Source organism: Myotis yumanensis, unplaced genomic scaffold, assembly GCF_028538775.1.
Source record: "Myotis yumanensis isolate MYYU_CA2020_CCGP unplaced genomic scaffold, mMyoYum1.0.hap1 SCAF_7, whole genome shotgun sequence".
Classification (NCBI taxonomy): domain Eukaryota; kingdom Metazoa; phylum Chordata; class Mammalia; order Chiroptera; family Vespertilionidae; genus Myotis; species Myotis yumanensis.
In genome coordinates, this window is record NW_027223758.1 from 36,943,807 (window position 1) to 36,957,398 (window position 13,592).

Sequence of the window (13,592 nt, forward strand, 5' to 3'; positions counted from 1 at the left end):
GTTCAGAGCAGTCGGGAGCTTGAGACTCCCTCCTGATTGAAAAAGACAACCGTGTCCTCAGTTGCCAGCCCTTTCCACGTGCGCCTCCGTACCTCTGCACTTCACTTCTGCACCTCCTCTGAGTCTCAGCGTGCTTTTCTCTTTCCTTCTAGTTGTAGAATTTCCACTCAGCCAGCCTTCCTGTGGTTCTGGATGATGTCCGTTTTGTCTTTCAGTTGTATTTTTGAAGTGGTTGTGCCAGGCCCCAATTTCCGGTGTTTACCTATGCTGCCATCTTGGTTTTCCCTCTATTATTATAGATTGATTGATATTTACATGTAATCCCCATACCTAGAAATACTGTGTATGCATATTATTAGTCTGGTTTTATTTCACATTAATTTATATTAATTCAAGTTACTTTACATTAGTTTATTCTTTTAATGGTTGAATTGAACATCTTTTTATTTAAGAATCAGTTTTTTCTCTTTGACTGTTCATGTTATTTATCAATTTTTCTGTTGAATAGTGGATCATTTTGCTACTCATTTGTATAGGCTTTTTGTAGATGTGTTTTTGTATTGGCTGTTACAAAAAAACAGCTACAAATGTTTGTCATCTGTTTTTTGACTTATCTTACAGATTTTATGTTTTTATGCAGTCAGGTATATTAAACTTTCCTTTAATAATTTCTGGGATTTGAATAATAGTTGCTTTCTCATTGGAAGTTCATAAAAACTTATAAGAAATGTTAATAAAAGAATTCTCATGGTTTCTTCTGGTATTTTTGAGGTTTCATTTATTTTTAAAAAACCATTTAAATATTTGATCTGCCTGGAATTTATCCTGGTGTAAGGTTGTCCCAACACTATACCTGACTCTTGCTATCCAGGAATAAGGTGCACCTTACCCTTGACTTAGTTTCTGTGTCCCTCAAGTAGTGTTTAAAAATCTTTCTTCAGCCCTGGCTGGTTTGGCTCAGTGGATATAGCATCGGCCTGCGGACTGAAGGGTCCCACGTTCGATTCCGGTCAAGGGCACATGCCTGGGTTACGGGCTCAATCTCCAGTAGGGGGTGTGCAGCAGCAGCTGATCAGTGATTCTCTCATCATTGATGTTTCTCTCTCTCTCTCCCCTCTCCCTTCCTCTCTGAAATCAATAAAAGTATATTAAAAAAAATCTTTCTTGATAGAGATCTTGCATGTTTTGTTTTTAGATAGTCTTAGGTATTTTTATTCTTAAATGGTCTTAGATTTATTCTTAGATATTTTATCTTTTCTGTTATTCTTGTTCATTTCTAAATTTAAACTTCTAAAAAATGAATAATGGCCAAAACCGGTTTGGCTCGGTGGATGGAGCGTCGGCCTTCGGACTGAAGGGTCCCAGGTTCGATTCCGGTCAGGAGCATGTGCCTGGGTTGCGGGCACATCCCCAGTGGGGGATGTGCGGGAGGCAGCTGATCGATGTTTCTCTCTCATCGATGTTTCTGACTCTCTATCTCTCTCCCTTCCTCTCTGTAAAAAATCAATAAAATATATTTAAAAAAAAATGAATAATGTATTAGGCAGACTCACACGAAGAAGTTATTTTGAAATTTTCAACTTGGCTGTATTTGATTCAATTGTGGTGAATCCTAGTACTCAAGACTCATTGAGAGACTTTTATTCTTATAACTAGTCTCTTTTCTGCTACTGCCTACCTTTGCTGTTATTTAGTCTTTATTTCTCTCTGAGCTTTAGTTTCCTCATTGGAAATGGAAAAATTTTGATCATATCTTATCTGAAGTCTCTCTTCCAGCTCTGCCTCTGTTGATTCTGAAATGATCAGCTTCCTGGAGGGTTTATATATGCCCACGAAAATCCTCTTCATGCCGAGGACTATCTGACTCCAAGTGGCTGAAGATTATCTGAACTTTATTTATTTAATATTTTTTATTGATTTCAGATAGGAAGGGAGAGGGGGAGAGAGAAACATCAATGATGAAAGAGAATCATTGATCGGCTGCTTCCTGCACACCCCCTACTGGGGAGTGAGCCCACAACTTAGGCATGTACCCTTGACAGGAATTGAACCTGGGACTCTTCAGTCCACAGGCTGACGCTCTATGCACTGAGCCAATCCTGCTAGGGCTGTCTGAACTTTAGACTTTTAGTCGCCGTGGCCAGCTAGGCTGGTGGCTCAGCCTCAAGGCCATGTCAAGAAACTCACTGTCCACCTTCCAGAACTATTCATTTAGTTGGGTACTTAAAGGCTTTGGGCTCTGCTTTGGAATTGCTTGAAGTATCTTAGTATCTTTTTTGACATCTGCTTTTCCTATCCATTTCCTCTGGGCTCTTAGTCCTTAGGCTTACTATCCCCAGATAATGCTGCCCTCATTGTCTGTACTTTTTTCCCTCTGTACCTCCTGCCCCTCCTTCACCTTCTTTTCCCCACCTCCCCCCTTAATCCAGGGAAGGCAGTGGGGTTAAAAGAACTAGCTTTGCAATTTGCCTGGCTTGTATTCTGACCCACCTTTGGCTCTCTTCAGCTGTGTGACCTTTGATAAGGCTTAGAGAAAATAAATGCAAAATGCTAGCACATGGTTACTCCAGGAGGTATCAGAGTGACTTAGATTGCCCCTTAGTAGTAGTAATAGGCTCTCAATACATTAAAGTTGTGAGGTAGGATCTTTTACACATGACCCACTGATTCCTCCTAAACAGCCCCACATGGTTGGTAGGAAGAGTATCGCATTTTGCAGATGGGGAAACTGAAGCTTAGGGTGGAGAAGTGACCTTTTCGAGGCCACACAGCTAATAAATGTCTGAGCCTGAATCAAACTCAGGTTTTTTCATTACAAATTAACCTTCCTCTGTGTATGTGAACAATTTTTCCTGTGTCAAAAAGATCAGAAGAGTTCAATCTTCTAGAAATGAGAATGAATGCCATTTTTTTGAGACCAGCACTGTTTAATAGATCTAAATGTTCTTCATATGTGCTGTCCAGCATAGTAGCCACTAGCCCAGTGATGGCGAACCTATGACACGCGTGTCAGAGGTGACATGCGAACTCATTTTTTGGGTTGATTTTTCTTTGTTAAATGGCATTTAAATATATAAAATAAATATCAAAAATGTAAGTCTTTGTTTTACTATGGTTGCAAATATCAAAAAATTTCTATGTGACACGGCACCAGAGTTAAGTTAGGGTTTTTCAAAATGCTGACACGCCGAGCTCAAAAGGTTCGCCATCACTGCACTAGCCTCATATGGCTATTAAGCACTTAAGATGTGGGTAGTGGGACTAGGGAACTGAATTTTTAACTTAATTTGTTAATGTAAATGTAAAGAGCCACAGGTGGCTAGTGGCTGCTGTATTGCCTAGCCCAGTTCTAGATGAATGGTTGTAGCCCAGCACCTGTGTAAGTTAGTTGTGGGTGTTCTCTCCTTCTACTTCTCTCTCCCCCCCCTCCCCCCACAGGTGGGTCTTATTTTTGGACGAGAGGCCCGGTGCACGAGTTTGTGCACGGATTGGGGCTGGCTGGCCTGTCCTGATGGGGGCCAATTGGGGTAATCCCGCCCGGCTGGGGGGAGGGGCTGTGGGTGGTTGTGTGGGGGAAGGGGGGGCGATTGGGCTGGTTGGTCGCCTCAGTGCATGTCATAGCGACCCGTCATTCTGGTTACTTGGCTTTTATATATATATATAGATGGGGAGGACACCTTCTGAGTTTAATTTTTATTGCTTCTTTAATTCTGACAGTGTGAAGAGTGCCAGTGCTGGCAGCATGGGGTCTGCATGGGATTACTGGAAGAAAATGTGCCTGAGAAATACACCTGTTATGTTTGCCAAGACCCTCCAGGTAGAGATTTTTGGAGTCAGGGATATTAACAGTATGTAGCCTTTTCCTTGGCATAGCTGGTTGTGAAGCAGCCTAAGTGTCTGTGGTCTTGAGACTCATTTCTTCAGCATCGGCTAGACCAGGGGTGGGCAAACTTTTTGACTCGAGGGCCACAACTGGACCGGAGGGCCGGAACAAAAGCATGGATGGAGTGTTTGTGTGAACTAATATAAATTCAAAGTAAACATCATTACATAAAAGGGTACGGTCTTTTTTTTTTTTTTAGTTTTAGACATTTCAAACGGGCCGGATCTGGCCCGCGGGCTGTAGTTTGCCCACGGCTGGGCTAGACTCTGACTTCTCTCGCCTTTGTTGCTCACTCACCTGGTGGCCAGTTTTCCTGAGCTTAGCAGTAAGAGACCATATGTGAAGAGCTTCATCAAATAGAAGAGCTGGCCTTGAGCTAGAATTTACTTTTTGTTTCTTTGTTTGTTAATCCTCACCTGAGGATATCTTTCCATTGATTTTCAGAGAGAGAGAAAGTGGAAGGGACAGGGAGAGATACACAGAGAGAAACATCGATGTGAGAAAGATACATCGATTGGTTGCCTCCCACACATGCCCTTACCAGAGCCGGGGATTGAGCCTGCAACTGAGGTACATGCCTTTGACGGGAATCGAACCCAAGGCCCTTCAGTCCTCAGGCCGATGCTCTATCCACTGAGCCAAACTGGCTAGGGCCTTATTTTTTATTGTAAAAATAATGTAACATGAGATCTACCCTCATAACATTTTAAGGGTACTGTATTATTTATAATCGAAGCACAGTGGTACAGCAGATCTCTAGAACTTACTCATCTTGCATGACTGAAACTTAAAAACTATGGAATGCTCTACAGATTTGCGTGTCATCCTTGCATAAAGGCCATGCTATTCTGCTCTGTGTCATTTCAGTTTTAGAATTCTCCTCTTGAGAATTCAAGAGGTTGTAGGGTTGTCATTGACTTTTAAGGGTTGTTGATGAGTTAGAAACCTGCCTCTGCTCCCTCTAGTGGTATCTGGCCTCCATTGCTTCATTGCCACCAAGAAGGGAAATGTGCCCTTAAGGGGAAGGGAAAAGGTCTGGTTTCAAAGAGCCTATCTGCCACTCAGCAGAATAAAATTAATTTCTTAACAGGATCTGTTAGTTTCATTGTTCCATGGTCACAGGGATTGCCTGTGGCTCTTGGGTGCCCCTTTCCAGAAGTTTCAGGGGTGGATTATAAATCTGTTGCTCTTGTCTTGCTGTCAATAGGATGTTGACATCTTCTCCCTGTTCTCTACTTGTAAGTTCTCCCCTCAGCTCCAGTCCTATGATCCCCTTACAATTAAACAATATATGAGAACCTCTGCTTCTGTTATTCCTTTTAGTCCTGTGAAGGGCCTAAGGAACTCCTACTCCCATTTTTGCTTATGAGAAAGAAATTGATGTAAGAATATGAATGACTTTTCTGATCTCATAAAGCAAGTGAGATTTAGAACTGGCTTGTAATGCCAAATGTCTTGATTTTGCTAGTTGTGTAGTGCAGGGCTGGCCATCATAGTTCATTTTCCAGCAAGTTGGTCCCCTCAGGGCCTGATAACCTGTTTTGACACTATGTCTCCTTGTGCTAGATTAGGCCATAGACAGAAAGAAATCTGCCTCTATTTTTTCCTTTATCTCAAAGGAGAAATTGGTCAGAAGATTAGTCTATGAGTCATAGAATATTATTGATAGGCAGGATCTCAGTGAACACCTGTCAACTCCCAGCATTTGACAGATGAGCAAATACAGACCCAGAGAGGACATGACAGAAGATAAGAACCAGTGGCTCTGACCTTTGTCTTGTATAACAGGTTATGTTGCTCTGAATCCTGTTCAGGCAGCTCCTGCAACAGCTGCCTCTGAGATTCTACATATAATCCCGAGGGCTCCTTAAGGAAAAATCTCTTTTGTCTCCTTCATTGTCTGTCTTTCTCTCCCTCCACTTTTCTGTTGAAAAATCTCTCTTGTCTACTTTATTGTTTCTCATTCTTTCCCTCCATTTTTCTCTTTTTAGAAATCATACACACCATCTTTCTCAATTCGTACACACTTTCTGAACTTTAATAACTCTAATTGCCAAGACTGTGAATAGATATCTCATTGAATTGAGCATTCAATGTCTGTCACATTTATAGACTCGATTGAAATTTGCAGTGTTTTAGGCCAGAAGTTTAACCTAACAGATTTAAATGTTTCTTAAAGTGTTTTTAACAGAATCAAGGTGTATCCCTACCATGTGTCTTGATAAAGTCAGAAAGAGCCCAGAGACCTTGATAGGATTGCCCAGGTTATTTCAGGGTTTTTTTATATTGGGAGGTGAACAACAGTCTGACTGAAAGTTGTTCCCTGGGCTTTTGGAGCAGGAAACACTGTCAAGTCACATGGGGTCCTGTTTTCAGTCTTTCCTAGGGGTCCTTGTAATGAATAAGACTACTGAAGCCATTCAGTTCATCTATTGTTGTAACAGATGGGAAATGGAGGCCCAGAGAAGGGAGGTGGCCTGACCAGTATTTAATTATGTGGTAGTTGAAGTTGGAGGGTCACTTGGGGCTTCTTTCCATTTGATAAATCTATTCAAGATGCTTTTTTCCAGGCACTGAGTATAGAACAATGAACAATATGGTTCCTGTTTTTTTGCTTTTAGTGGAGTTGGGGCCAAAAACAGATTTCAAAATAAGTCAGATATACTAGAACTTGTTAGATAGGGATGAATGCTGTGAGTTAGCAAAAGCGATCAGATAGGGAATGGCTAGGAGACATTTAAGAGTCTGTCTTACTTTGGGAGGTGACAAAAGGCCTCTCTGAAGAGAGGTGGTAAGGAGCCAGTCCTGCAAAGGGGAATAGTGCTCTAGACAGAGTGGATACTAAAGCAAAGACCCTAAGATCAGAAAGAATTTGACGTGTTCCATAAACAAAACTGTAAACATGGGGCCAGGAGGGCAGAAAGGAGCCTGTCCTGCAAGTCTCAATAGGCCAGAGTTAGGGCTTTGGGTTTCTACTGTGTGCAGTAGGAAGTCTTTGCAGGTTTAAGTAGGAGAGGGGATGATGTGATTTAAATTTAAAGAGATATCCATGTTCTCGCTGTACCTCTGGCCACTTCCAGGAGATCAGGAAACTTACTTTTCTTACTACCTTATTCCCAACACCTAATAGGGAGCCTAGCATTTAGTAGGTGCCAAGTAAATGTATATTGGGTTGAACAAAATAACACACCAATGAACAAATATAAATGAACAAAATAAACACACCAATCCATCCTTTCAAAAGTTTGTGTAATAATTGTACAATGATGAAATAATCTGGATTTCCTTCAGGCCAAGTATTAATTCTCTTACTGTCACTATTTTAGGTCAGAGGCCTGGCTTAAAGTACTGGTATGACAAGGAGTGGTTGACTAGGGGACATATGCATGGCCTGGCATTTTTAGAAGATAACTATTCCCACCAGAATGCCAAGAAGATTGTGGCCACCCACCAGCTTCTTGGGGATGTGCAGAGAGTGATCGAAGTTCTGCATGGCCTGCAGCTAAAGATGAGCATCTTGCAGTAAGTGTGGCACGTGCAGCTTTGGGGACGCATGTCTGGGAGAGGGATAAATTTGAGAATCTGGAAAGCTACAAAATCAAAGATAGATGACCTTGCTGAAAATTTTCAGTTTTTAAAACATTTTTTTAAAAAATGAATTGTATCGAGGTATATTTATATATTTTAAGCGTTCATTGAGTTTTGACAAATGTATGCACTCTTGCAACCACCAACATAATCATGATACAGTGTATGTATTAATAGTTGAGATTGTTTTTGTGTACAGTCTGAGTTTTTGGTTTTTGTTTTTTAAATTGTGGTAACATATACATCTAGCATGGGTTGCATGCGGCCCACAAGGAATATTTTTGTGGCCCAGTCAATATAACAGTATGTAAAAAACGTTTTAAAAAAAACTTCGTAACTTAATTTTTACAATATCCTGTTATACATAATTATTAATAGTGAACTACAATGTTGGCTAATGACCGATCACTATAATCGTGTTGCATTCATTTCCCTTACACACCATATGTGCAGGCACACCATTTCTCTCCACTAATACTAACAGCGAATATTTTAGCAGCCCATTGCCACGTCATTAGTCTTGTACTGACTTGTTTGGTGTGCGCAACAGGAAATATTTCGCTTTTGGAGAACAAGAAAAATAGATTTATTTGCATTACACTTATTGATTTGTGCAATTATTCAGTGTCTGGTAAGTTAATGTTCAAGAAAAAATACTAATTTTTTATTAAAATGTTCTATTATTTAATGTTAATGACTAGAAACCCAGTGCATGAAATTCGTGCATGGGGGGTTGGGTGCAGGTCCCCTCAGACCAGTCTGCACCCTCTCCAATCCAGGACTCCTCAGGAGATGTCCAACTGCTGGTTTAGGCCCGATCCTGGGAATCGGGCCTAAACTGGCAGTCGGACATCCTTCTCATAATCCAGGACCGCTGGCTCCTAACTGCTCACCTGCCTGCCTGATCGCCCCTAACTGGCCTGCCTGATCGACACTAACCGCCTCTGCCTGCCGACCTGATCGCCCCCAGTTGCCCCCCCCCCCCCACAACCTGGTCGCCCCCCACAGCCCTCCCATACCAGCCTAATCACCCCTAACTGCCCCCCCTGCCAGCATGGTCACTCCTTACTGCCCCCCGTGCCAGCCTGGTCGCCCCCAACTGCCCCTCTCTGCCGGCCTGGTCAGCCCTTACTCCCCCCCCCCCCCCCCCCCCCCCCCCGGCCTGGTTGCCACCAACTGTGTCCCCCTGCCAGACTGGTTGCCCCTCTGCCCCCCTCTGCTGGTCTGGTCGCCCTTCACTGCCCTCCCTGCTGGCTTGGTCGCCCAACACAGCCTGCTGTTCGGTCGTTTGGTCTTCCCTCACTGAACACACCCCCCCCCCCCCCCCCCCCCCCCCCCCCAGCCTGGTCTCCCCACACAGCCTGCTGTTCAGTTGTTTGGTCGTCCCTCACTAACCCCCCTGCCGGCCTGGTTGCCCCACTCAGCCTGTTCGGTCGTCCGTTCGGTTGTTTTGGATGTGACGGCCCCTGGCTCTTCATATATATAGATTACTCATTTATTTCAGCCCTTTGTATTCAGCATGTCTCTATCAAAATAAACCTACATTTCTATGAAAATTGAAGCTTTTGTTTTTTTGTGGCCCACATAAACTTAAGTCTTGTTTATTTGGCCCGCATTAGCCTTTGAGTTTGACATGCTTGATATACATAATATAAAAATTATCATCTCAATCGTTTTTTAGTGTATACTTCAGCAGTGATAAGTGCAACCAATCTCCAGAATTCTTTTCATCTTGTAAAACAGAAACTCCATACCCATTATGTAATTCCTCTCCATTTTCCCTCTCCCTAGCCCCTGACAGCCACCACTCGACTTTCTGTCTCTATGAATTTGACTACTCTAGGTACCTCATTCAAATGGGATCCTACAGTAATTGTCTTTTTATAACTGGTTCATTTCACTTACCATAATGTCTTCGAGGTTCATCTATTTTGTAGCCTGTATTGAATTTCCTTTCTTTTTAAGGCTGAATAATATATCATCGTATAATAACACATTTTGTTTATCCATTCATCCTAAACATCCTTGATTGGTAAACGAAGTAAAATCGAAAGCTATTGGAAGAGATATTGTTGGCAAGCCTGTTCTCTAGCATAGAGGTTGCTCATTAAATATGCCTCTTGATGGTTTGCTTATACAGAAAAGTTTTAGGCCTTTTGGAGCTGGACTTCTGGCTTTTAATGGCCAGAGTTTGGAGTTACATAGAGTAACTTTTGTGGTCGAATTCTACATGTCAGGTGACACAAGTTTATGTAAACTCTGAGAAAGACATTTGGGTCTGTTGGCTTTTATAACCTACCCCCTTTTTACCAAATAGGGCAACTGGGCCTTGAGTGGAGCAACCACTCTCTTGTGAATTATGGGAGTAGAGCCAGGATTAGCATTCAGGTCTCGGCTCCTGTCAAGTACTTGTTCTAATCTTCCTAACTGCCTCTCTATGAATTTTCTTTTGGCATTAGCATAATCTATGGCAGGGACAGGTTCTCTTCTGTAAAAATCTCTCCTTAAGTTCTCCCATGAGCCTGCCCATAGATTTCCATTTTAGTTATCAACAATGACAAACTAATGCCACGAGTGAGTTAGACATGACAGGCCACTCTTCGACAAGGTTTTCTTTTGTTTGACTAGTCCTGGAGGCCTCTTGGCGCCAGGCAGAGTAGAGTGTCAGAACCCAGAGATGGCAGGATGAAGGTCTTCTTTCTCTTGCATTCTGGTGCACAGAGGCCTGGGAGTGGTTGAGCAGGGCACATTCAGCAAGAGTATATAATGGTATGGGTGAAAGCTAAGCTGTTGTAACAGAGACCTCCCAAAATAGAGACTAAAACAAAAAGGAATTTTCTCTCTCACATAATAAATGGTTCAGGGGTAGGTGGGGGTCCAGGCCAGGTAGGGGTCCTTTCTCCAGGGTTCTATCTAGGGACTTGGGTTCCTTCCGTCTTATTCCTCTGGCATTCCATTGGGATTATCCTCATCTGCATGGTTGATGTAGTCTCATCTGTACCTCAACTCTGCTGCAAACCCCAGGAGGGTGAAAGTAGCAAAAGGGAGAGCAAACAGTTTCATGGATATACCTAACTGCAGGGGAAGCTAGCCAGGTGGCCTTGAGCCCTGCTGAAACTCAGGAATGAGGTTGTAGTGGGTATAAAAGAAGGGAGGATAGTTGCTGGGTAATATTAGCTATTATTGTTATAGTATCTGTTGAAGCAAGCTGAATCAAGTGACAGCCCTGACTGGGATGTCAGAGACTAGCTATTCTTTCACATTTTATAAAATTGGAAAACTTTACCACATTTAAACCAAATTAATTTCTTCTTAATGAGATGCCAGAAATTGACTGAGGTGAGTGGAAGGTGGTCCATGTCAGAGCCTAAAAACCCTCAGGTGATGCTCCTGATTGTGAATTTTGCTGTGTTTCTTTTTATTTGCAGAATCAGTCAGAGGGTGTTCTTTTTCTTCTCACTGAGATGCCTGTGCTCCTGTCCCTGTTCTATATTCAGGAACCTTGTCCCTTCCGAATCCCACTTAGATCTTTCATCTTTATAGCAGTGGCTTTGTTCTGGAATTAAATCCGACTTCTTCTAGCAATTCAGAAAAAAGGTATAGGGAGACCTTTTTAGTCATTATATGTGGAGAAAAGATCTTGAGAGAGGGGGAAGTGGTCCCAGTATGTCTGTGTAACATGGATGGTCTCTCTTATCATAGGTTCTGGATCTTCATTCTCAGAAATATTGTTCCTTAAGGGGACTGGCCAATTTATTTTCAAAGGCAAACTATAAAACGGATAACTTCAGAGCATCTGTTGTCATTTAAAAAGCAGCATGCATGGTGTACATACCTTCTTCATGATTGTCAGGGCTTATAAGGAAAGCCCAGTGTCATCCTTGTGTGGAGTAGTAGTTGGGACTTCAAATCTTAGCTGGGAGGGTGAAAATTATAAGAGGGAAGAAACAAGACTTTTGTGATTTTCATGCATAGGAGGTCAATGCTGTGGCTTCTGTGTTCCATGTTAACATATTTCAGACTATGGTGGACCTGAAAGTTAACAATGACTCCCATTTCCTAACGCAATTAAAATTTTAGGAGTGTATCAGGTCCGGGGTTCCTGGTATAGGCTGTGATACCTTGTTGAAGGTGGCCCAGGGACCCATGCTGCCTTGATGTTGGTTCCCTCTCCTTCCCCAGTGAACAAGAGTGGTATTGGTATTGGGGATTGCTGGAGTGGGAGAGCTGAGAAAGGATAGTTGCAAACCCTTGGGAACAGAATTTTAGGTTTTGTAAGATCACTCAATGCCTTCATATTTATGACCTATTCCATTTTTGCAGGAAGGCTTCAGTAAAGTGTGTGAGTTGGGAGTGGGGTGGGGGGGCAGTGGTACTCATCTGTGGGAGTTGCTGGTGAGTTAAGCTTGTGCTTTCCTGGTGATCAGTGTTTCTCAGCTGGGGCTGGGAAGGTACCATTGATAATTGTACCATGGGATAACTCTGTGTGGGATTGTCCCAAGCATTACAGGATGTTTAGCATCCTTGGATTCTATGAATTAAATGCCAGTAGTACCCCTCATCATTGTGACATTCAGAAGGTCCCCACACGTTTCTACACCTCTGTGAACCAAATGTGAGTAGCATCTGTCTGTCCTCCCATTCACTGCAAGTGTACACAGTGGGAGCTTGCCTGGAGGTGGTTTCCTCAGAGACCATGGATTTCCATTCCCTCTTGCGTGGCAAAAGGTGGTTTGTGACCAGACAGCCCAGGTGGGAGCTCTTTTCTGTGCTGGGAGAGTGTTTGGGAACTGAGAAGCCCCTGCAGTGGTTCCACTTACTCTAAACCTCTTTCCATGTTTGCCTTCCCCACAGAAGCAGGGAGCATCCTGATCTGCAGCTGTGGTGTCAGCCTTGGAAACAGCATTCAGGGGATGGGAGAGCTCATTCCAGACACATCCAAGTTGCTGAAGCCAAGAGCAAGGAGGAAGCCCCAAGCTATAGAACTTTGAATGGGGCAGTGGAGAAACCCCTGCCCCTGCCTCGGTCTGTGGAGGAGTCATATATCACCAGTGAGCACTGCTACCAGAAGCCCCGCGCCTATTACCCTGCTGTGGAGCAGAAGCTGGTGGTGGAGACGCGGGGCTCTGCCCTTGATGCAGTCAACACCCTCCATGAGAATGGTGATGATTCCCTCTCCCCGCGCCTGGGCTGGCCTCTAGACCAAGACAGGAACAGGGGAGACAGTGACCCCAAACCCAGCTCTCCAAAGGTATATGACTTGCTTATACTTGTTCTTAATTCAGTGTTTAAGTGCTTGTAAATTCTCCTTCTAGGGAAGATGTTTATTATAAGATTACTAGAGGCCTCGTGCATGAATTTGTGCACCGGTGGGGGCTCTTGGCATGGCCTGTGGGGATCAGGCCGAAACTGGCAGTCCAATGCCACCTGCTGCTCCTGCCTGCCACTCCTGCTTATCCTGGCCCTGCTGTGCCTGCCGTAGGGCGCCAGTCAGGGCGCTTGCCAGCCGTGAGCCTTGCGTCTGACACCCGTCGGTCAGCTGAGTGGCACTCCCACTGTGGGAGAGCACTGACTTCCAGGGGCAGCTCCTGTGTTGAGCATCTGCTCCTTGGTGGTCAGTGCGCATCATAGTGACCAGTCGACCAGTTGTTCAGTTGCTCAGGCTTTTATATATATAAATTAGAGGCCCAATGCATGAAATTCATGCAAGGGGCTCAGCCCTCGCAGCCCCAGCTGCCTCGTGGCCCCACAGTCCCGAAGCCCCGCCCACTGGTTGTTCCGGAAGGCCATTCCAGAAGGTTGTTCCACCGTCTGGTCTAATTAGTATACTAGCTCTTTATTATATAGGATATATAGATATTTACTGTAAAATCATATTTAAAATTGCTTATCACAGATGATTTGTTTTTTCCCCCTTTTAAAATGGGTGCTAAGTAAGGAGAGCTCACTTAAATCAAAGATCATTGGTTATGGGGAATGCCCACAAAATGGCATAGTCTGTGGGAGTTGGGGTGGAGAGGTAGGAAGTAGCAAGGAGAAAAGGGTTGATTAGGACTTGAGAAATGGAACTAAGTTAGGAAAATGAGTTTTGTTGTTGCTGGTTTTTTAACATGCTATTTAT

General features: G+C 43.5%; 1 protein-coding gene and 1 non-coding gene across 3 annotated transcripts in view; one reads left to right on the plus strand and one right to left on the minus strand.

Annotated features, from left to right (window-relative positions):
- PHF20 (PHD finger protein 20) overlaps nt 1-13,592 on the plus strand; it is a 127,460-nt gene that overhangs the window by 106,267 nt on the left and 7,601 nt on the right. For both annotated transcript variants that reach the window (XM_070420224.1, XM_070420225.1), the window contains 3 exons: nt 3,718-3,817; nt 7,210-7,405; nt 12,326-12,722. In XM_070420224.1, coding sequence (XP_070276325.1) covers nt 3,718-3,817; nt 7,210-7,405; nt 12,326-12,722 — 693 coding nt within the window. The remainder of the gene's footprint in view (nt 1-3,717; nt 3,818-7,209; nt 7,406-12,325; nt 12,723-13,592) is intronic.
- On the minus strand, nt 4,673-4,783 carry LOC139014722 (U6 spliceosomal RNA). The gene has a single exon (XR_011472285.1). It is a non-coding gene; the product is annotated as a U6 spliceosomal RNA (small nuclear RNA).